Source organism: Moschus berezovskii, chromosome 8, assembly GCF_049115385.1.
Source record: "Moschus berezovskii isolate FMDL1 chromosome 8, NW_MosBer_1.0, whole genome shotgun sequence".
Classification (NCBI taxonomy): domain Eukaryota; kingdom Metazoa; phylum Chordata; class Mammalia; order Artiodactyla; family Moschidae; genus Moschus; species Moschus berezovskii.
Window position 1 is genome coordinate 95,107,086 of NC_142467.1, and position 22,071 is coordinate 95,129,156.

Genomic DNA, 22,071 nt, shown 5'->3' on the forward strand with positions numbered 1-22,071 from the left:
GGAGAACAGAGTTTGAGAGGAAGCAGGGCCAACGGGCCAGAGCGGGCAGGAGACACCAACTGCTCTGGATTCAGAGAAGAAAGGGGGTACAGGCGGGATCAAAGGACTCTAAAGGGACCCCGGGGATGGCTGTGGGGACTCATGATTGGGCTAGAGTCTGGAGGGATGTTCCGGGGGGCTCTGGGTCGGACTGGGGTCGCAAGGAGAATCCCAGGGTAATCCGGGCCAGGCTAGGGTCCCGAGGAGGGTCCCAGAGGGTCTGGGTTGTAGTGAGGTCACAAGAGGTGTCCCACGGGGATCTGGGCCGGACCGGGGTTGCGAGGGCCATCCCAGGGGGCTCTGGGCAGCGAGGGACCGAGATTCCCAGGGGAGTCTGAGGCGCTGTAACCCGGCGGGGGTCGCCGATGGGGGAGGGGCGCCCCCGCCCCACATAAAGGCCCGGGGGAGCGGTGGGCGCGCACAAAGCGGGGCGGCCGTGAGCCGAGCGGGAACGGAGAGGCCGGGACCGAGGAGGGCCGGGCCGGGCGGGCGGGTAAGGGAGGGAAGGAGGGAGGGAGCGAGGGAGGGGGCCCGGCGGGCGGCGCGGGCTGCGCTGGGGCGGCGCGGCCGTTCCTCACCTGATTGTCCATGGCTGGCGCCCCGCCCCGCCCCCGGGCCCCGCGTTGCTCGCCGCCGCCGCCGCCGCTCAGCGCCGCCCCGCCGCCCTCATTGTCTGTCAGGCGCCGCCGCCGCCGCTCCCGGCCGCCCGCCCGCCCGCCAGCCCCGCGGAACCGGAAACCACCGCCAGCCCGGGTCGTGCACCGACCGCGGGCCCCCGCAGCCGACTCGGGCCAGCCGCCCGGACTGACAGACTTCTGGGCCAATCGATGATACGGACAACCACTCGTGGGGTGGGACTTCCGGCCTGGTGGGGGCCTGCCGGGCGGCGGTCGGAGGGACGAAGCCCACAGCCAATGGGAGGCCAGGACCGGAGGGGCGGGAGGAGGGAGGGAGGCAGGCGCGAGGCGAGCCCAGCAGAAGGGAGCGCGAGGTGTGCGCCGCACGTGGAGGGGGGCGGGGGCGGGACGAGCGCGCCGCGCCTGCGCACTGTGGTCCGCAGGGGGCGCTGCCGGGTGGCCCGAGCATCCATGGAGCCCGAGCCTCCTTGGGCCCGAGCTGAGCTGGCGGTTGGAACGCTGGAGAGGCATCCCCAGGGACATTTTTGTTTCCTGGCCACGTGTTGCTACTGTGTGATGGAATGAGCCCTGGGCTCTGGAACTACAGATTAATTTTACAATCCTGGATCTCACTCATGGTTCACTCCCTTCCTCCCCTGAGGGTCAGTTTGCATCAGTAAAATGAGGACTATCACAGTACCTTTTGATGATAGTTCATGCTAGTCTGAATGATACAAATCTGATACCGGCTACACTGACATAACCAAGACATTCTCATTTTATTCCCGAAAGTTATCATGTCAGTTCCTTCAAAAACCGATTCTTAATTTACCCATGAATATATACCTTCACTGTGACTTGTAAACTGTGTTTAGATCGGAGGTACACGTATAGCCCCATCTTTTTCTTGATCTTGTAAGCCACTTTTGTACATTAGGACTTCTGCCTGCGATTTGTGGTCCCTTGTGCAATTATTTGACCCTGACCTGCCTCTTGAGAAACCTGTATGCAGGTCAGGAAGCAACAGTTAGAACTAGACATGGAACAACAGACTGATTCCAAATAGGAAAAAGAGTATGTCAAGGTTGTATATTGTCACCCTGCCTATTTAACTTATATGCAGAGTACATCATGAGGAACGCTGGACTGGAAGAAGCACAAGCTGGAATCAAGATTGCTGGGAGAAATATCAATAACCTCAGATATGCAGATGACACCACCCTTATGGCAGAAAGTGAAGAGGAACTCAAAAGCCTCTTCATGAAAGTGAAAGAGGAGAGTGAAAAGGTTGGCTTGAAGCTCAACTTTCAGAAAACTAAGATCATGGCATCTGGTCCCATCACTTCATGGGAAATAGATGGGGAAACAGTGGAAACAGTGTCAGACTTTATTTTTTTGGGCTCCAAAATCACTGCAGATATTGACTGCAGCCATGAAATTAAAAGACGCTTATTCCTTGGAAGGAAAGTTACGACCAACTTAGATAGCATATTAAAAAGCAGGGACATTACTTTGCCAACCAAGGTCTGTCTAGTCAAGGCTATGGTTTTTCCCGTGGTCATGTATGGATGTGAGAGTTGGACTGTGAAGAAAGCTGATCGCTGAAGAATTGATGCTTTTGAACTGTGGTGCTGGAGAAGACTCTTGAGAGTCCCTTGGACTTCAAGGAGATCCAACAAGTCCATTCTGAAGGAGATCAGTCCTGGGTGTTCATTGGAAGGACTGATGCTGAAGCTGAAACTCCAATACTTTGGCCACCTCATGCGACGAGTTGACTCACTGGAAAAGACTCTGATGCTGGGAGGGATTGGGGGCAGGAGGAGAAGGGGACGACAGAGAATGAGATGGCTGGATGGCATCACCGACTCGATGGACATGAGTTTGAGTGAACTCTGGGAGTTGGTGATGGACAGGGAGGCCTGGCGTGCTGTGATTCATGGGGTCGCAAAGAGTCGGACATGACTGAGCAACTGAACTGAACTGTGCAATTATTTGAAATTCCTTCTATAAGATTAAAAATTGGGGGTTTTTGGTTTGTTTGGGTACCCCCCCATTTCTCATTTAAGTGTCAAGCACAGTGGTAAAAAAATTAAAAAAATCCGCCTACTAATGCAAGAAGACGCAGGAGACGTGTGTTCCATCTCTGGGTCTGGAAGATCCCCTGGGGGAGGAGATGGCACCCACTCCAGTATTCTTGATTGAGGAATCCCGTAGACAGAGGAGCCTGGTGGGCTTCAGTCCACAGGGTCACAAAAAGTCAGAGGCAACTGAGCATGCTCGCAAAGTATTTATTAGGTTGTGTGGCCGGTGCTTTGGGATGAAGAACAACGTCGGAAAATCAGTTACTTTGGAATGAAAGGAAGCCCAGACAAGAACTGTGAAGAGAGCCAGTGTCATACATACTACATAGTAACACTATACTTTTAAATCTAGGGCAGGGCCACCTGGGGGGTTTTTTTGGAGGGGAGAGGTTGGAGGTCATACTGAGAAAATAAGCAACAATAATGCTAAACAATTATGCCTACCAATAATAATGTTATCAATAAAAGGATGACAGGAAAAAAAATACCACTGTTTTGAAACCCCTGATGAGCTAATCATTGCAGATGAGAGTCGACCATGGATACTAAAATGATTAACTGAAAAGTCCATGGGAGACTGGATAGTATAACATCACATCCACAATGATCTCTTCACAGATTGCCTGCTAGATGCAAAGAGGGGCAAAAATGATGTTCCCATAGAAGCATCGTATTGTTGCCAGCTTAGTTCAGTGACCACTTTTAGCAGCAGAGCAGTGGGATAAACAAATGATGAACTCCTACTAGGGTGCAATGAGTGATGCACAGCACCAAAAAAGAAGTTATTCTTGCCCCCAAAATTTAATTTGAATCATACCTTTAGTTCCAGTTTACAAAGGAAACACACAGGGTAGGAGATCATGGGAGGTGACACCATGAGAAGAAATCAGGCAAGGGATTTCCCTGGTGGTCCAGTGGTTAAGACTCTGGGCTTTCACTGCAGGGGGTGTGTGAGTTCATTCCTTGGTTGGGGGGACTAAAGTCCCCAGATATCACACAAGGTACAGTGAAAAAACTAGAAAACAAAGGAAGAAGAAGCAATTGAACAAATTCAGAAGATGAAACTCTCGACAGCCTGGGAGAAAAGACATGAGAACCATTCAGAGTTCAAAGAGATGGTGTCACAACCAAATGCAATGTAAGGTTCTTCACTGGATCTTAGCTTTGAACAAACCAGCTGTGTCACTGGGGAAATTTGAACTTGAATTGGATTATATTTCAACTTATAATTGGTTAGGTGTGATCATGGAATTACAGTTGTGTAGAAAAATGCTTTACTTTTTAAAGCTGCACAGGGCTAAAATGCCACCAGGCTAATTACCTTTAAAACACATTAATTTAAAAACCAGACGAGGAAAATATGGCAAATGTTAAGAACTGTTCAATCTAAGTGATGAGCGTATGGGATTTCATCAAACTGATCTCTACACTTTTCTGTATATGGGAAGCTTCTATAATGAAAAGTAAACATGTTGGGACCTCCCTGGTGGTCTAGTGGTTAAGAGTCACCTGTCAATGTAGGGGACACAAGTTTGATCATTGGTTGGGGGAACTAAGATCCCATATGCTGAGGAGCAACTAAGACCTTGTACCACAAGTACTGAAGTCTGTGTCCTAAACCCGTGCTCAGCAACAAGAGAAACCAGTGCAACAAGAACCCCATGCACTGCAATTGCAGAGTGGCCCCACCACCACAACCACAGAAATCCCACTTGAAGCAACGATGACCCAGAGCAGGCAAAAATTAATGAATTAATTCAAAGTTAGAGTACTAAAGTAATTTTAAAGTAGTAAAGTAATTTTTAAATGTGAATATGTTGAATTCCCATGGTCCGGTGGTTAGAATTTCATGCTGTCACTGCCAAGGGCCTGGGTTCAATCCCTGGTACAGGAATTAGATCCCACAAGTTGCACAACATGGTCAAGTATGGTAAAAAAAAAAAAAAAAAAGAGCATCCATTGCCTAAAACTGAACAACTGTTTTCCTTCCTTGAGGAGGTAAGCAGAGTGCTGCTCCATTTTCTCATTAGTATGGCCATATCCTGGCCAACACCTGCTGTACACAAGCTCCAGAGGATGAATTTTAAACTCATTGAATCTTCACAATATGAAGAGGTAGGTATCATTGCCCCCGTTTTACAGGTGAGGAAACTGAAGCTCAGATGAGGTTATTGCATTGTCCAATGTTCCATGTTCAGTATATGCCAGAGCCAGGGACTCACAGAGTCCAGAGCTACATATCTGCCACCTGTGTCTTAGTGCCTGCTTAGTAGGTGGGGACTACCAGCAGCTTCCCCCACGAGAACATCTCTACATGTTTCCCGAGTAAGGAAATCAAAGAAGACTTCCTGGTAGGGAAGGAGTAGGATTGAGGCTGAGACTTGAATGGCATTGAAGGTGAATACTTGATTTCTTTCAGAGGAAGGTAGAATATTTAGATATTATTAGAAGTTGCTGAAGCTGAACCTCCAATACTTTGACCACCTGATGAGAAGAGCTGAAGCACTGGAAAAGACCCTGATGCTGGGAAAGATTGAAGGCAAAAGGAGAAGAGGACAGCAGAGGATGAGATGGTTAGATAACATCACCAACTCAATGACATGAATTTGAGCAAACTCCAGGAGATAGTGGAGAACAGGAGAGCCTGGTGTGCTACAGTTCAAGTGGTCACAAAAAGTCAGACACAACTTAGCGAACTAGCAACAACAACAAAGTTAGAAGTTGGCATTGTGCACAAAGTTGCTCTGGTTGTCATCTGCCGTATAAAATATCACCCTAAACTGAGTGACTTGGAACAACACTAAACATTTATTGTTGGGATCCAGGCACCTTCAGAGATTTTGGTTTCATTCATTTGAAGTAAGAAAGGGTCAGGTTACCCATCCCCCCTTTTGGAAATTCAGCGGGGGATTCTCTTGTGCAGACTGAGTTAAGAATTACTGAGTTGCAGTTAATAACACTTTTGTTGTTATTGTATCTAATTTTTGTGATTATTTTTGATCTGTGACAAAGGACTTCTGGAAGTGACACATTGTTTCCTATTTACATCACTGTGAGTGAAGGGAGTAGATTTAAAGAAAAACTTAAAGCAAATAGTAATTTGAGCAGAATGCATGATTGGTAACCCAATGGCTCAGTGAGTCAAGAATCCACTTGCAATGCAGGAGACACAGGAGACTCAGGTTCGATCCCTTGGTTGGGAAGATCCCTTGGAGGAGGAAAATGGCAACCCATTTCAGTATTCTTACCTGAAAAATCCCGTGGACAGAGGAGCCTGGTGGGTTACAGTCCACAGGGTCACAGAGATTCAGATATGACTGAGCAACTACGCATGCATGCATGATTGACACACGTTATCCAGATATTACAAGCATCTGCAATTTGGGCAAGGCTTGGCAGGAACAGCTTATTTCTGCCCCTCATGATCTGAACTCCCTGAGGCTGAATGAAGAACCTCTCCAACACAACTCATTCATCACGCCAGGAAGTTGGTGCCAGCTGTTTGTTCCTCTCCACGTGGGCTCCTGCACATGGTGGCTTGGGAGTCCTCACAGCATGGTGGTGGCTGGGTTCCAAGAGTGGGTATCCCCTCAAAAATAACAGACAGCTGCATTGCCTTGGATGAATAGCCTCAGAAGTCACATAGAGAGTCACTTCCACCATACTCTAAGCCCACCCACATTCAAAGGCTCCTTCATGGGACTTCCCTGGTCGTCCAGTGGCTAAGGCTCCATGCTCCCAATGCAGGGGGCCCAGGTTCAATCCCTGGTTAGGAAACTAGATCCTATTGTTGCATCAAAAGAGTTTGCATGCCACAACTAAAGATCCCACATGCTGCAACAAAGATCGAAAATCCCATGTGTCACAAGTAAGACCTGGTGAAGCCAAATAAATAAAAATAAGTGCTTTAAAAAAAAAAACTTAAAAAAGGACTCCTTCATAGAGGAGCGTAAAGGTTATGGCTATAGTCCAGAGGGTTGGAAAGAGACACTCCTGGAGTGACTTAGCACAGCACTCGGATAGTTGACTTACAATATTAGTTTCAGACGTATAACATAGTGATTCAGTATTTTTGTAGATTATACTCCATATAAGATTATGATAAAATATTGGCTATGTTCTCTGTGCCATATATTACATCCCTGTAACTTTTTTTTTACATCTAGTAGCTTGTATCTCTTAATTCCCTTCACCTATTTTGGCCCTCCTCCTGCCTGGAGAATCCCAGGGATGGGCGAGCCTGGTGGGCTGCCGTCTATGGGGTCACACAGAGTCGGACACGACTGAAGTGACCTAGCAGCAGCAGCAGCAGCAGCACCTTCCTTCTGGTAACCACCAGTTTGTTATCTATATCTCTGCCTTCTTCCAACATGTCTTTAAAATCAGCTGGGTAAACAACAAGCTCCTATTGTATAGTACAGAGAACTATATTCAATATCTTGTGATAAGCCATAATAGAAAACAGTTTTTAAAAGAATGTATATATATGAGTGTGTGTGTATGTATGTTTAACTGAATCATTTTTATACAGCAGAAATTAGCACATTATAAATCACCTATATTTCAATTAAAAAATTTTTTAAAAAAGCATTGGGAGAGTCTATGTGCAGTGTGGGTTAAGAATCACTGAGCTTCGGTTAATAACTTTTTGTTGCTACTGTATCTAGTTTTGTGGTTAGTTTGTATCTGTGACAAGTGACTTTTGGAAGTGACACAATGTTTCCTGTTCAAATACATCAGTGTGAGCAAAGGGAGTAGCTCTAAAGAAACAAAAAGCAGATAGCAATTTGAGCACTTGGCAGCATGCATGACTGATACATGTCATTCAGATTTGTTACAAAGAGTGACATTGAGGCAGGAGTCCCACAGGTAGAATGTAACGTTTTGGAAGTGGTGAATTTAGCTCCGTCGGTAACTGAACTGCTATATTAGGTCTCTATCGCCCTCTAGTGTTCCAGTTTACTTGCACCCAAAGGGAGTCAGTTCAGTTCAGTTCAGTTCAGTCTCTCAGTCGTGTCCGACTCTCCGCGACCCCATGAATCACAGCACGCCAGGCCTCCCTGTCCATCACCAACTCCCGGAGTTCACTCAAACTCATGTCCACAGAGTCCGTGATGCCATCCAGCCATCTCATTCTCCGTCGTCCCCTTCTCCTCCTGCCCCCAACCTTTCCCAGCATCAGAGTCTTTTCCAGTGAGTCAACTCGTCGCATGAGGTGGCCAAAGTATTGCAGTTTCAGCTTTAGCATCAGTCCCTCCAATGAACATCCAGGATTGATCTCCTCCAGAATGGACTGGTTGGATCTCCTTGCAGTATAAGGGACTCTCAAGAGTCTTCTCCAACACCACAGTTCAAAAGCATCGATTCTTCGGCGGTCAGCCTTCTTCACAGTCCAACTCTCACATCCATACATGACCACGGGAAAAACCATTGCCTTGACTAGACGGACCTTGGTTGGCAAAGTAATGTCTCTGCTTTTTAATATACTATCAAGGTTGGTCATAACTTTCCTTCCAAGGAGCAAGCGTCTTTTAATTTCATGGCTGCAATCAGCATCTGTAGTGATTTTGGAGCCCAAAAAAATAAAGTCTGACACTGTTTCCACTGTTTTTCCATCTATTTCCCATGAAGTGATGGGACCAGATGCCAATTATACCACCTTTCTTTCACCTTTCGGGAAGATCCTCTGGAGAAGGCGATAGCACCCCACTCCAGTACTCTTGCCTGGAAAATCCCATGGACAGAGGAGTGTGGTGGGCTACAAGTCCACGGGGTCGCAAAGAGTCGGATGCAACTGAGCGACTTTCTTCTTCCACCTTTTAGGTGGTTCAGCCCTCCCAGACTTTTTTTGGAACCCTCTTTCTGGCCTCCTGATCAGAGACCAACAACTACAGAATGTTTCCTGTACCTCCCAGTTTCCTGCCAGCCACAAATGTACACACAGCCACTCATAGCAATACTGAATAAGACCAAGCTGGAGCAGAGTCCAATGGGGCTGTTGGAGACCTCCCCCAGATTAATTTCAAATCAGAGCAGACTTTAAATGTCATACTGAGGTACTTGGCCCTTATCCCATAGGCAATGGGGAGCCATGAAAGGTTTTGTGTGTGTGGGTTAGTCACTTAGTCATGTCCGACTCTTTGAGACCCCATGAACTCTAGCCTGCCAGGCTTCTCTGTCCATGGGATTCTCCAGGCAAGAATACTGGAGTGGGTTGCCACTTCCTTCTCCAGGGGATCTTCCTGACCCGGGGATCAAACCCAGGCCTCCTGCATTGCAGACAGATTCTTTACCATCTGAGCTGTACAGAAGTCCCATGAATGGTTTTGGAGCTGACCAAAACTATGTGCAACAAGGCATTTCCCCAGAAAAGGGTGCTACACTGGACATTTGCAATTTTTTCTCTCTTAACATCATTCTCCTTTAAAATATATTTATTTATTTATTGGCTGCACTGGGTCTTCATTGCTGAGCATTGTCTTTCTCTAGTTGCAGTAAGTGGGGGCTATGCTTCATTGCAGCGTGTGGGCTTCTCATTGTGGTGGCTTCTCTTCTTGCAGACCTCAGGCTGTAGTTGCCTGGGCTTTGATAGTTGCAGCACATGGGCTCAGTAGTTGCAGATCCCAGGTTCAAGAACACAGGTTCAGTAGTTGTGGTGCACAGACTTAGTTGCTCCATGGCATGTGGAGTCTTCCCAGACCAGGGGTCGAACCCGTGTCCCCTGCATTGGCAGTCGAACTCAACCACTTGACCACCAGGGAAGCCCCTCTCCTTTTTATTTCTCCCTAGCAACAGTCCTCAATCCAAGGGCTCCCCCTGGGGGCCAATATGAATGTGTGTTTTTAAATGGCAGCCCCTCTGTAGGATGCCAGCTCATGACAGGCATGGGCTTAATACTGGACTTCAACTCCTACTTGTTCCCTCTTCCCCCCAGATCAGAGTCATAGTCAGATTGAGGCTCCCCTCCCTCTGCAGAGGAAGCACATTCCCAAGTCTGGCCAATCAAACAACTGCATCCTGCTGGCTACTGGAATTGATTGGGGGGGGGGGGGACATGGCCTAATACCAGCCAAGACTGACTTTGGGAGCTTTATTAAATTTTAACTGAGGTGAAATTTACCTAACCCAAAACTAATCATAAACTATACTTAAGTGTACAAATCAAAAGCAATTAGAGCCTTACCAATGTTGTGTAACCATCACCTCTATCTAGTTTTCCAAGTCTTCACCCCAAAAGGAAACCCTGTGCCTATGAGCACTCACTCCCCATTTCCCCCTCTCAGTCCCTGTGAATGTGTGCTGAGTCACTTTAGTTGTGACCCCGTAGACCATAGCCTGTCAGGCTCTTCTGTCCATGGCACTCTGCAGGCAAGAATACTGGAGTGGGTTGCCATGCCTTCCTCCAGGGGATCTTCCCCACCCAGAGATTGAATCCGAGTCTCTGATGTCTCCTGCATTGGCAGGCAAGTTCTTTACTACGCGTGTCACCCGGGATGCCCCCTCTCAGTCCCTAGAAACCACTAATCTCATTTTTCCGCTTATGGGTTGACCTGTTCTAGACATTTCATATACATGGAATCATATAATATGTGCCCACTGGTGTCTGGCTTTCCACTGAATGTAATATTTTCAAGTTTCATCCATATTGTATCATGTGTCCATGCTTCATCCTTTTTTAAGGCAGAATGATATTCCAGAATGATACTTTTGTTTATTCTTTGATTAACATTTTGGTTATTTCCACCTTTTTGTTCTTATCTTTTGGCTCTTATTACAGTGCTGTAATGCTATTTACGGGCTTCCCTGGTGGCTCAGAGGTTAAAGCGTCTGCCTCCAATGCGGGAGACCCGGGTTCGATCCCTGGGTCGGGAAGATCCCCTGGAGAAGGAAGCGGTAACCCACTCCAGTATTCTTGCCTGGAGAATCCCATGGACTGGGAAGCCTGGTAGGCTACAGTCCACTGGGTCGCATAGAGTCGGACACGACTGAGTGACGTAACGGAACGGAACGGAATGCTATTTACAATAGCTAGAACATGGAAGCGACCTAGATGTCCATCAACAGATGAATAAGTAAAGTTGTGGTACATATATACAATGGAATGTTCAGTTCAAGTTCAGTTCAGTTCAGTCGCTCAGTCGTGTCCGACTCTCCGCGACCCCGTGAATCACAGCACGCCAGGCCTCCCTGTCCATCACCAACTCCCGGAGTACACTCAAACTCATGTCCACAGAGTCCGTGATGCCATCCAGCCATTTCATTCTCCGTCGTCCCCTTCTCCTCCTGCCCCCAACCTTTCCCAGCATCAGAGTCTTTTCCAGTGAGTCAACTCGTCGCATGAGGTGGCCAAAGTATTGCAGTTTCAGCTTTAGCATCAGTCCCTCCAATGAACATCCAGGATTGATCTCCTTTAGAATGGACTGGTTGGATCTCCTTGGAGTATAAGGGACTCTCAAGAGTCTTCTCCAACACCACAGTTCAAAAGCATCGATTCTTCGGCGATCAGCCTTCCTCACAGTCCAACTCTCACATCCATACATGACCACGGGAAAAACCATTGCCTTGACTAGACGGACCTTGGTTGGCAAAGTAATGTCTCTGCTTTTTAATATACTCTCTAGGTTGGTCATAACTTTCCTTCCAAGGAGCAAGCGTCTTTTAATTTCATGGCTGCAATCAGCATCTGCAGTGATTTTGGAGCCCCAAAAAATAAAGTCTGACACTGTTTCCACTGTTTTTCCATCTATTTCCCATGAAGCGATGGGACCAGATGCCATGATCTTTGTTTTCTGAATGTTGGGGATGAATTATAGTCAGTTCTAGTGAGGTGCATGAACCTAGAGCCTGTTACACAGAGTGAGGTAAGTCAAAGGGAGAAATACATACTGCATATTAATGCATATCTATGGAGTCTAGCAAGATGGCAGTCCTGATGGACCTGTGTGCAGGGCAGAGTAGAGACAGACATAGAGAACAGCCTTGTGGACACAGTCGGAGAAGGAAAGGGTGGCACAAATTGAGAGAGGAGCATTGAAACACATGCATTACCCTATGCAAAACAGGCAGCTGGTGGGAAGTTGCTGCATCAGTTCAGTCACTCAGTCATGTCCGACTCTTTGCAACCCCATGAATCACAGCACGCCAGGCCTCCCTGTCCATCACCAACTCCCGGAGCTCACCCAAACTCATGTCCATCGAGTCGGTGATGCCATCCAGCCATCTCATTCTCTGTCATCCCCGTATCCTCCCGCCCCCAATCCCTCCCAGCATCAGAGTCTTTTCCAGTGAGTCAACTCGTCGCATGAGGTGGCCAAAGTATTGCAGTTTGAGCTTTAGCATCAGTCCTTCCAATGAACACCCAGGACTGATCTCCTTTAGAATGGACTGGTTGGATCTCCTTGCAGTCCAAGGGACTCTCAAGAGTCTTCTCCAACACCACAGTTGCTGCGTAACCCAGGGGCTAAACCCGATGCACTCTAACAACCTGGAAGGGTAAGATAGGGTTGGGGCTGGGAGGGTTCAAGAGGGAGGGGACACACGTATACTTATGGCTGATTCAAGTTGCTGTATGGCAGAAACCAACACAACATGGTAAAGTAATTATCTTCCAGTTAAAAATTTTTAAAGAGAATAATACATATAACAATTATTTGCTATATAGCAGAAATTAACAAAACATTGTAAATCAACCGTACTTGAATAAAATTAATTTTTAAAAAGAAAAAGTGGTGCTGCAATGAACATTTCTGTACAAATATTTCTTAGAATACCTGTTTTCAATTCTTTGGTCTCTATGCCTAGGAGTGGAATTGCTGGATCACATGGTGACTCTGTTTAACTTGTTAAGGAACTGGTAAACTCTTTTCCACTGCTGTGGTACCATTTTACATTCCTACAAGCAACCCATAAGGGTTCCAGTTTCTCCAGGTTCTCATCAGCACTTACCTCCTGGCTTAAAAAAAAAAAAATTATGGCCAATTTAGTGGATGTGAAACGGTATTCATGGTTTTTATTTGCATTTTCCTACTAGACTAATAATGTTGAGCATCTTTCCATGTGTTCTTGGAGCTTCAGTGTATACCTCTCACCTTGGAAGGCTAGACACCTGGCGCTGCTTGCAGCCACTTCCCACCCATGAGGTACTCCAGGATAGAGAAGCTCAGCCACGGTGACATCATCTGAAGCCCGAAAGTGTTAGTCACTCAGTCATGTCCCACTCTTTGCATCCCCATGGACTGTCACCTGCCAGGCTCCTCTGTCCTTGGGATTCTCCAGGCAAGATTACTGGAGTGGGTTGCCATTCCCTTCTCCGGGGGAATCTTCCTGACCCCGGGATCAAACCTGGGTCTCCCTCATTGCAGGCAGATTCTTTACTGTCTGAGCCAACAGTAAAGCCTAGATCCAGCCATACCTGCAGTCTGATCTCTAACTTCAAAAGGATATGTGCTGATTATCATTTTGTCATTCCAGTCAGCCAGAGTTGAACATTTTGTCCTTTGCCACCATGAGTCCTCCATGATGGAGATGGGGGCTTGCCAAGGCCCCATGGTGAGTTAGAATTACAAACTGGATGATTCCCTGGTCCTCCTTCCTACCTACTCACTGCCTCCATGCCTAAGGAGGAGGCTGCATGGAGTGGTCAGCAGGAAACAGAATCTGGGGATAAATCATGGCCATCCATTTAGAGATAGAGACAAAGGGAGTAGGAAGTGGATGCTTTTCTATGACACCTGTGATTCCCTCTGCCCAGAATGGTCTTGCCCAGTTCTAGGTATGGCTGGTTCCCTCCTCACTGAGGGCTCAGCTGGAAAGTGCACTTCCCAACTGATCACCCATATGAAAGGGCTGCTCCACCACTCCATGATCTTTGAGAGCATCACCCTGCTTTATCTTTTTCACAGCACCCATCCGTGACTGCAACTGCCTCTTTTATATTTATCTAATGTGTGCCTCCTCACTAGGGCAGGTATTTTGCATGTCTTTGTTGTCTTGTACGAGGACAGCTGTCAAACATATAGTAGGAACTCAGGATACAGTTGTTGTACCTGAGGACTCGTGTCAAACATATAGTAGGAATTCAGTATACAATTGTTGAAAAGATGAGTGAATGACTGAAGGAAGGACGGAATGAACAGGTCAGGAAATAGATGAACGGAAGCGTGATTGAATGAACTGGATGGATAAGTGAAAAGATGGCTCAATGTGGATAGATGGAGGAAGGATGGTTAACAGTTGAAAACATGGATGGATGGAAGAATAATGATGAATGGATGGTGAAAAGATGAATGTATGGATGCGTGAAGTGGATAAGTAGATGGATGGATGAAGGATGGTTAACATTGGATACAGGAATAGATGTAAGAATAATGGATGATGGAAGGATGAATAATAAATATACGGATGGATGGATGAATAGATGGATGGATGGATGGTCGAATGGATCGATGAAACATTAATAAATAAATGGTAAATAAAAAGACAGATAATCAATAAAAGAGTAAAACAATGAATGAATGATCGGATGAGTAAATTAAAGGACAGATAGATGGATGGTTCAATGGAGAGTTCAAAAGAATGGATGGATGGATGGATAGATAAAGGATGAGGAGATGGGTGGATGTTTGCCAGACCCCAGTCTAAGAACTTTACATACGTTATCTTGTTTTATCTACACAGAAATCTAAGGAAGGAAGGAATGCTTTACAGACAAGGTCCTTGAACTTCAGAGGTAGAGGGGGAAAAAAATCACTTCCCTCAGAAAATACAAATAGGAAATGGTGGAGCAAGATTCAGATTTACATCTGCCTGACTCCAAGCCCTGAGCTCTTAACCACTGTGGAAACCACCCTCCTCCCCCTCTCCTCTCACTTTGAGAGCCTGTACCAGCCACCACGGGCTTCCCTGGTAGCAACCGCTAAAGAATCTGCCTGCAATGCAGGAGACCCCGGTTCGATTCCTGGGTTGGGAAGATTCCCTGGAGAAGGGATAGGCTACCTACTCCAGTATTTATGGGCTTCCCTGGTCACTCAGATAATAAAGAATCCACCTGCAATGTGGGAGACCTAGGTTCAATCCCTGGTTTGGGAAGATCCCCTGGAGGAGGACATGGCAACCCACTCCAGTATTCTTGCCTGGGAAGAATACTGGACAGAATCCCATGGACAGAGGGGCCTGGTGGACTTCAGTCCATGGTGTCATGAAGAGTCGGTCACAACTAAGTGACTAAGCACAGCACACAGCAACCAGCCACCACAGCTCTTGTCCTGATGCCCGTGCCCCAACAGCACCCATTTCACCCAGTCCAGGCCTCCATGAGGCTCCAATGCTACCAGCCCCATAAGTCCGTGGGAGCACGTGTGAACACGTGAGAATCCCTGAGTTCTCTGCATGCACATGAAGTCACTTTAGTCATGCTCAAACTCTTTGAGACCTCATGGACTATAGCCCCCCCAGGCTCCTCTTGTCCATGGGATTTCCCAGGCAAGAATACTAGAGTGGGTTGCCATTTCCTTCTCTGGGGGATCTTCCCGATGCAGGGATCGAACCCTTGTCTTTTACATCTCCTGCATTGGCAGGTGGGTTCTTTACCACTAGCGCTCATGCTTGAGAGTAAGGTGACCAGAAAACATGTCCATTCTCTAGGAAGTCTCCCAAGCATCAGGGATGCTGCACAGCCAAAACAGGTCTGAAGTGTCTCACAGTGACCACCACTGTTTATAAGACGCCCAGGGACCAAGCCCCAGCCTAAGGTCATTCCCAGTGGCTGCCACAGAAGCGTAGCACCTCAGTGATCCATCCCCACCAGGTCGTGTGAAACAGCAAACCTGGAAGAGGAACTGAAAGAGAATGGGGGCGGGTCATGGAGCGGAGCTCCAGGGTTATCAATGACAGCACAGAGAGGTCATGAAGTCCATTCCCTGCCTCGGTATGGGGGCACGGAGGACCAGGATGATGCGGAGAGGGAGCCGGAGGGCAGAACTGCGAGTGTCTCTCAGTCTCCCAGTTCAGGCTGCTGTCCTTGGTGGTGTGTAGGTGTTGGGTGATCAAGAAGCCCTGGTGGACCTCAGCAGCTCTTGTGGTCATCATCTATCTCCACGTAGGGCAGCCCCACGGGCCAAGTGTCCCGAGGCCAGTAGCGGACTTTGATGGTTTTGTTCGGCATCTCATATGTGGAATCCACCACAGCCAGGATGACCATGCCATAAGGGAAGGTGAAGCTGATGAGTACGTGCCTGGGTGACAAGGTGGAGAGGAGGAAAAGATGCCCCAGCAGTCAGCTTGATGGCCCCAGCCCCACCTCTCCTGACCTCTCCTGGATCCTGGCCATCAAAAGGGATCTCCTTACCACACACCCCAAGACATACACACACATCCCAGTATCTGTGCCTGCCCCCGCTTCCCCCAGGCTCCTGCTCCAAGCTCTGGCATCTGAGATTTTCTGCTTCTAGGACCCAAGTGAAAGTGTTAGTTGCTCAGCCATGTCTGACTCTGTGATGCCATGGATTGTAGCCTGCCAGGCTCCTCTGTCCATGGAATTATCCAGGCAAGAATACTGGAGTGGGTTGCCAAGCCCTTCTCTAGGGAATCTTCCTGACCCAGGGATTGAACCCAGGTCTCACACATTGCAGGTGGATTCTTTACTGTCTAAGCCACCAGGGAAGTCCCTGGAGTCCAAGACCATAGGTTAAATGCTTACCAGATGCTGTGCAGGTAGGAGAAATTAATCCATTGCCAGAAACTGCAAAGCAGGCGGTCACTGATCCAGCTAGTTAAGGCGAGAGCCCATATAACCGTGGAGACCTCAATCAGATGCCGGAGCTCCTTATTATTGGTCCTAGGGAGGGAAGAAGGGAGATCAGATCCTGACTCAGTTAGCAGAGCCCCAAGGGGCTGATGGGAAATTCCTCCATTCCAGGAGAGGAGGCTCGGAGGAGGGAAAGATCAAGGGGGCAAGGTGGGGGAGGGGCCAGACCCATGCCAACACATGAGGATCGCTTACAAGATACTGAGTCCTCACAGCAATGCTATTGTTCCCATTTTGTGGATGAGAAAACTGAGGCACGTGAGATTAAGTATGCCCCAGCCCCCACCCCAAGTTTACGCAGCCGGTATGTGGGGTCTGAATCAGGTTTATCAGAATACAGAAGCTGCAGCCAACAAGCCCTTGTTTGTTTGTGCTTTGGGGTGTAAGTGTATGTGCACCTGTGGGCTGGTGCATGAGAATTTATGTCTACGTGGCTCTGAGAATACGTGTGTATGTGTGTGGGAGGGTGTCCCATGTCGTGGGACAACTCAGGATTAGAATGCGTGTTTCCCCAACAGCAGAACTAACCCAATGTCTCTTGGGAAAGCGTTTATGAGAGATTAATGAGGCAATAACTCCTTCATGGGTAAAAGTGCAAGCCCTGCCTGCCAGCCTAAAAGGGGACAGTCTGAACACCAAAACAAAACAAAACCACACACCTAAGGACTGGTAAAATTTGAGTACAGATGGTAAAGAATCTGCCTGCCAATGCAGGAGACACAGGTTCAATCCCTGGGTTGGGAAGATTGCCTGGAGAAGGAAACGGCAACCCACTTCAGTATTCTTGCCTGGGAGAATTCCATGGACAGAGGAATCTGGTGGGCTATAGCCCATGGGGTTGCAGAGAGTCAGACGTGACTGAGTGATTTAGCATGCACTGCTGCTGCTGCTAAGTCACTTCAGTCATGTCTGACTCTGTGTGACCCCATAGACGGAAGCCCACCAGGCTCCCCTGTCCCTGGGATTCTCCAGGCAAGAATACTGGAGTGGGTTGCCATTTCCTTAGCATGCACACACACACATAATTACACAAGATGCTGCCTCTGGGGGAGGTAGGGAGAATCTGGGTAAAGGGTACACAGGACTCTCTACTATTTTTGCAGCTTGCTCTGAGCCTGTAACTATTTCAAAATAAAAAGTTAAAAATATAGCATAGTGACTGCAATGGATTGAAACAATTCAGAGATAAATGTCCATGAGTTCATAATGCTTAAAAAAAAAAAAAAAACTCCCATTGGTCCTTACCAGAGATGGCTAAGGCATCAACTCATTGCTCTGAAAATTAATTTTTAAAAGGGAAAGAATTGACGCCCTATCCTGTCTTTCCTGTCCAAACTGTATTTCAAAGTTGATGAGCAAACATTCTTCTGTCTGAATGGATGGACTCCAGATAATTAATGCAGAAGGAATAATAGAATCTGAAAATCACTCTTTTGCACCCTCTAAGGAGATCATGGGTGGAGACAGCATGAAATGGCTGCTGAAATCATTAAGGTAAAGGTCTGTAGAAAACTTTATAATGAAGGATCTGGATGACACCATCTGAATCCACAGATCAAACATAATGGCACTAAATAAATGTAGGACGACCACTCATTATCGGGTCTTAATGGGCTGGAACAAGCAGCACCCAGTGCCACACATGAAGTGGGAAAAAAGTTAAAGCTAAGAGTAGATCTATTAATTTACAGTGGGGAAAAAAAAAAAAAAAAGGAAACAGGTTGAAAGACACCACAGGAAGCAGTTGGCCAAATCCAAAATTCAGGATGTACTACAGGAAAAATCTTTGAGTTTCTGTTATCAAGCCAGAGGCATGAAGAAAGCGGGAGGGAGGAAAGGACTGCTATAAAAGAAGGAAGACCTGAGGGACTGTGTTTGTCTTCTGATTTAAACAAGACCAAGTACAAGAAGACATCTTTGGGAAACTGAGGAAAGGTCAGTGGAAACTGGGTATTATTTATATATGCTATTCTAAGGAAGCATCTTCCATTCATCTCTCTAGATTCTTCTCTACCTTTTCCCACCCAGCCCTGAGCCTCAAGGGGTGGCATGGTATGGGGTGGAGGAGCTGAGTTATGTGGACCTGGAAATAAATATTCCAACAGTACCTTCCCTCCACCATTTGATTCCTTGCTGGGGCTCCCCATTGGTCAACCCAACTGGAAACCATTGACCTACCCAACTGGAAACCATTGGCCAACCCAAATGAAAACCATTGGCCATCCCAACTGGAAACTGTTGGCCAACCCAACTGGAAATCATTGACTTACCCAATTGGAAGCCCAAGGACAAGGATTTGGCCCTTATCCTGGATTTGGCCCACACAACCTCCCTTTGGGATTGGCTCAGGCTGACTATAACCAACAACTAGAGGTCACAGCTCTGGCCAAGAAGACTCTCTCTGCTACCTCTCTCCTTCCAGATTCTTGCAATCACTCCTTTCTATCACTCCCCATCCCAGGTCTCCTGATGAGCATGGAGTCCCACTGTTATTAACAGAGGGATTCTAAATGATCTCTAGTGATGTTCCCACAGTCTGCCCTCTCCTTTGTAAACAGCCCTTTTATACAACTCTCCTTAAATGGCCCCATTTTGGAGTTCCTTCTCTAGCCTGCCAAGACCTAGCATGGGTTCAAAACCGTAATTTTTTATCAGAAGAGTGAAACCCTGAACAATTAATGGGTGACATTATACGAAATCTAGGGGATAGAGAATGCAGGTGGTCCAGTGGTTAGGACTCTGAGCTTCCAATGCAAGGGGTGCAGGTTCCATTCTTGGTTGGGGAACTAAGATCCCACATGCCACATGGCCAAGAAGAAGAAAAAAGGAAGGCCGGTTGGCAACATGCTGTTGGAGCTGCTTTATGGAGGTTTATGATACAATGCCCTCCACTTGTATGTGTGTTTGGAGGTTTTCAGAGAAGGACAAACTCTGCCTTAGGTTTCAAATCCTGGTCCTGCCCCTAGCTGGGGAACGATCCTGGGGAAGGGAACATGGTGAGGTTTTTCTTTGGGGGGTGGGGGCAGTTCTTGGAAGAGAAAGGGGCGCCACCAATTTGGGCACCTGCAGTCACACCCACTTCTTATACTCCTGGACCACGATGTAGATGATGTGCAAGCCGATGATGTTTAGGATGTATGCATTGATCGTGGGCCTCAGGAAGGACAGGAAGGTACTGACCAGGGTGATGGTGATGATCAGTGAGATGTACCAGGACCTGCAGGAAGAGAAGGGCTCAGCTGTGGCGGGGGCAGGCAGGGGGACGGTGGCTGAGGGGTATTCCTGTGGGGTTTGGGTACTCAGATGGAAATCTATGGCTGAGATGGATGAGAAAAGGGAAGAGCTTCTGAGAAGCCCGACTGAGCTCAGAAAAAGGTCTTAAGAATCCCAGGTGAGCTGAGTGAAAAAGGTGAGATGAGGGTCCCAAGGCCCAGGTAAATTCAGGTAAGAGTCTCAGGTGAGCCAGGTGGGATTAAGGAAGGAGCACCAGGGGTCCCAGAAACTATTAGGAGAGAGGTCCTGAAGGCTTAGGCTTCCCCAGTGGCTCAGTGGTAAAGAACCCACCTGCCAATGCAGGCAACCCGGGTTCCACCCCTGGGTCAGGAATATCCCCTGGAGAAGGAAATGGCAACCCACTCCATCATTCTTGCCTGGAGAATCCCATGGATAGAGGAGTTTGGTGGGCTATAGTCCATAAGGTCGCAAAGAATTGGACACGACTGAGTGACTAAAGAGCAGCAACAGCCTGGAAGGCTCAAGTGGGTCAAATAGGGTCAGGAGAGAGATTCAGATGGGTCTCAAGTCAACTAAAAGGGGGCCCAAGAAGATCCAATGAAAGATGCCAGAGAGACCAGGTGATAGACTCAGGGAAGAGGTCTTGGGCCCCAGGTAAGCTTAGGCATGGGGTCCTGGGATGCCCTGGAGAAGAAAATGGCAACCCACTCCAGTATTCTTGCCTGGAGAATCCTGTGGACAGAGGATCCTGGTGGGCTACAGTCCATAGGGTTGCAAAGAATCACACACAACTGAGAATGCACATGCCTGGGACCCCAAAGTAGGCTCAGAAAGGCTCTGGAGAAGGTCTCAACTCTCCAGGTGGGATAAGAGGAAGAATAAGCAGGTGGGTAAGGGGACAACAGAGGACGAGAAGGCTGGATGGCATCACCAACTCAAAGGACGTGAATTTGAGCAAACCCCAGGAGATGGTGAAAGTCAGGGAAGCCTGAGGGGCTGCAGTCCCTGGGGTCACAAAGAGTCAGAAATGACTGAGTGACTGATCAACAACCAGGGGAGGGCTTCCAGGGCTCCAAGTATGCTCAGAAGAGGGGTGCCTGGAAATCCGGTCAGGTCAGGCAGGGTCAGGAAAAAGTCCTGGGTTGTTGAGGGGAGGGACTCCAAAGTGCCCGGAGGATAGGTGGGTTCTGGTAGAACTGACAGAGGGCCGGCCCCTGCCCCACCTGTTCTGCCCTAGGAAGGCGGGGAAATAGCAGCGGGGCAGCCATATGCTGTAGCCGCTGGCCAGCAGCCACAGGATAGCAATCTCATCCAGCATCTGGCCCAGGAAGCTGAGCGTCATGTGAAAGTACATGGAGAACAGTCCTGGAGGGGGAGACAAAGGCAGGTGGTCAGGGGTGTTGTCCCTCTTGCCCACCCCCACTGTCCCCATGTCCCCACCTACCTGTGACTGTGAAGAGAATGATGAGCACGTAAATGTAGCGGGAGCGTCTCTGGATATATGGGCGCATCAGAAAAGTCATGAGGGGCCCAAAGATGAAGAAGGTGACATTGCTGAACTGGAGAAGGAAGGGGAAAACAAGGTGAGGTGTTGCCAGACAGAAGAGGCTGAGCACAGTCACCCTCAGTCATTACCCAACTGGTCAGCAGCCATCTTTCAGGCAGTGAACCGACCCAGGGTCTATCCATCTTTCAGCTGACCAGTCACCCACTCATTGGTAGATCCATTACTCCATCCATTACTCTGTGGGCTCATTAATTCATTCAGTGCACATGGTGAAGACCATTCTAGAGGAGGTCAGTCCTGGGTGTTCGTTGGAAGGACTGATGCTGAAGCTGAAACTCCAATACTTTGGCCACCTCATGAGAAGAGTTGACTCACTGGAGAAGACTCTGATGCTGGGAAAGGTTGCGGGCGGGAGGAGAAGGGGACGACAGAGAATGAGATGGCTGGATGGCATCACCGACTCGATGGACATGAGTTTGAGTGAACTCCGGGAGTTGGTGATGGACAGAGAGGCCTGGCGTGCTGTGATTCATGGGGTCGCAGAGTCGGACATGACTGAGCAACGGAACTGAACTGAACTGAAGACTATCTACTAACATTTTCCTTTCGGCAGCAGTATCCCCCAAGTTTGAGCTGGGCATTCAACTACTCAACTAAAGACTACATCCCCCAGCCTTCCTTGGAGCTCACTGTGGCCTTGTGATCTGCTCTAGCCCATGGGACAGGACTGTAAATGAATCTCTCAATATAACTTCCAGGTCAGTTCTTGAGAAGTTGCTTGAGGTTTGC

General features: G+C 48.0%; 2 protein-coding genes and 1 long non-coding RNA gene across 9 annotated transcripts in view; all 3 read right to left on the reverse strand.

Annotated features, from left to right (window-relative positions):
• MLLT1 (MLLT1 super elongation complex subunit) overlaps positions 1-775 on the reverse strand; it is a 69,036-nt gene extending 68,261 nt beyond the window's left edge. For 2 of the 3 annotated variants that reach the window (XR_008686396.2, XM_055429344.2), the window contains exon 1: positions 618-774. Coding sequence is in view for 2 of the 3 variants with exons in the window: in XM_055429344.2 (XP_055285319.2) it covers positions 618-629 (12 nt within the window). In the remaining variant the exon portion in view is untranslated. Of the gene's footprint in view, positions 1-617 lie in introns of all 3 variants that reach the window. The other variant, XM_055429345.2, reaches the window with a different exon arrangement.
• Positions 776-2,778: 2,003 nt separating this feature from the next.
• The window catches only part of ACER1 (alkaline ceramidase 1), a 36,735-nt gene continuing 17,442 nt past the window's right edge, over positions 2,779-22,071 (reverse strand). For 3 of the 5 annotated variants that reach the window (XM_055430204.2, XM_055430206.2, XM_055430209.2), the window contains 5 exons: positions 21,220-21,334; positions 20,999-21,140; positions 19,621-19,758; positions 16,434-16,571; positions 10,857-15,969 (listed from right to left, as the gene is read on the reverse strand). In XM_055430204.2, the coding sequence (XP_055286179.2) occupies positions 15,801-15,969; positions 16,434-16,571; positions 19,621-19,758; positions 20,999-21,140; positions 21,220-21,334 (702 nt within the window). In that variant the 3' untranslated portion in view covers positions 10,857-15,800. Of the gene's footprint in view, positions 3,753-10,856; positions 15,970-16,433; positions 16,572-19,620; positions 19,759-20,998; positions 21,141-21,219; positions 21,335-22,071 lie in introns of those variants that run through there. The other 2 variants (XM_055430205.2, XM_055430208.2) reach the window with 2 other exon arrangements.
• On the reverse strand, positions 6,076-8,995 carry LOC148777135 (uncharacterized). Its single transcript, XR_016038080.1, has 2 exons — positions 7,054-8,995; positions 6,076-6,947 (listed from the first exon to the last, which is right to left on the reverse strand). It is a non-coding gene; the product is annotated as an uncharacterized LOC148777135 (long non-coding RNA).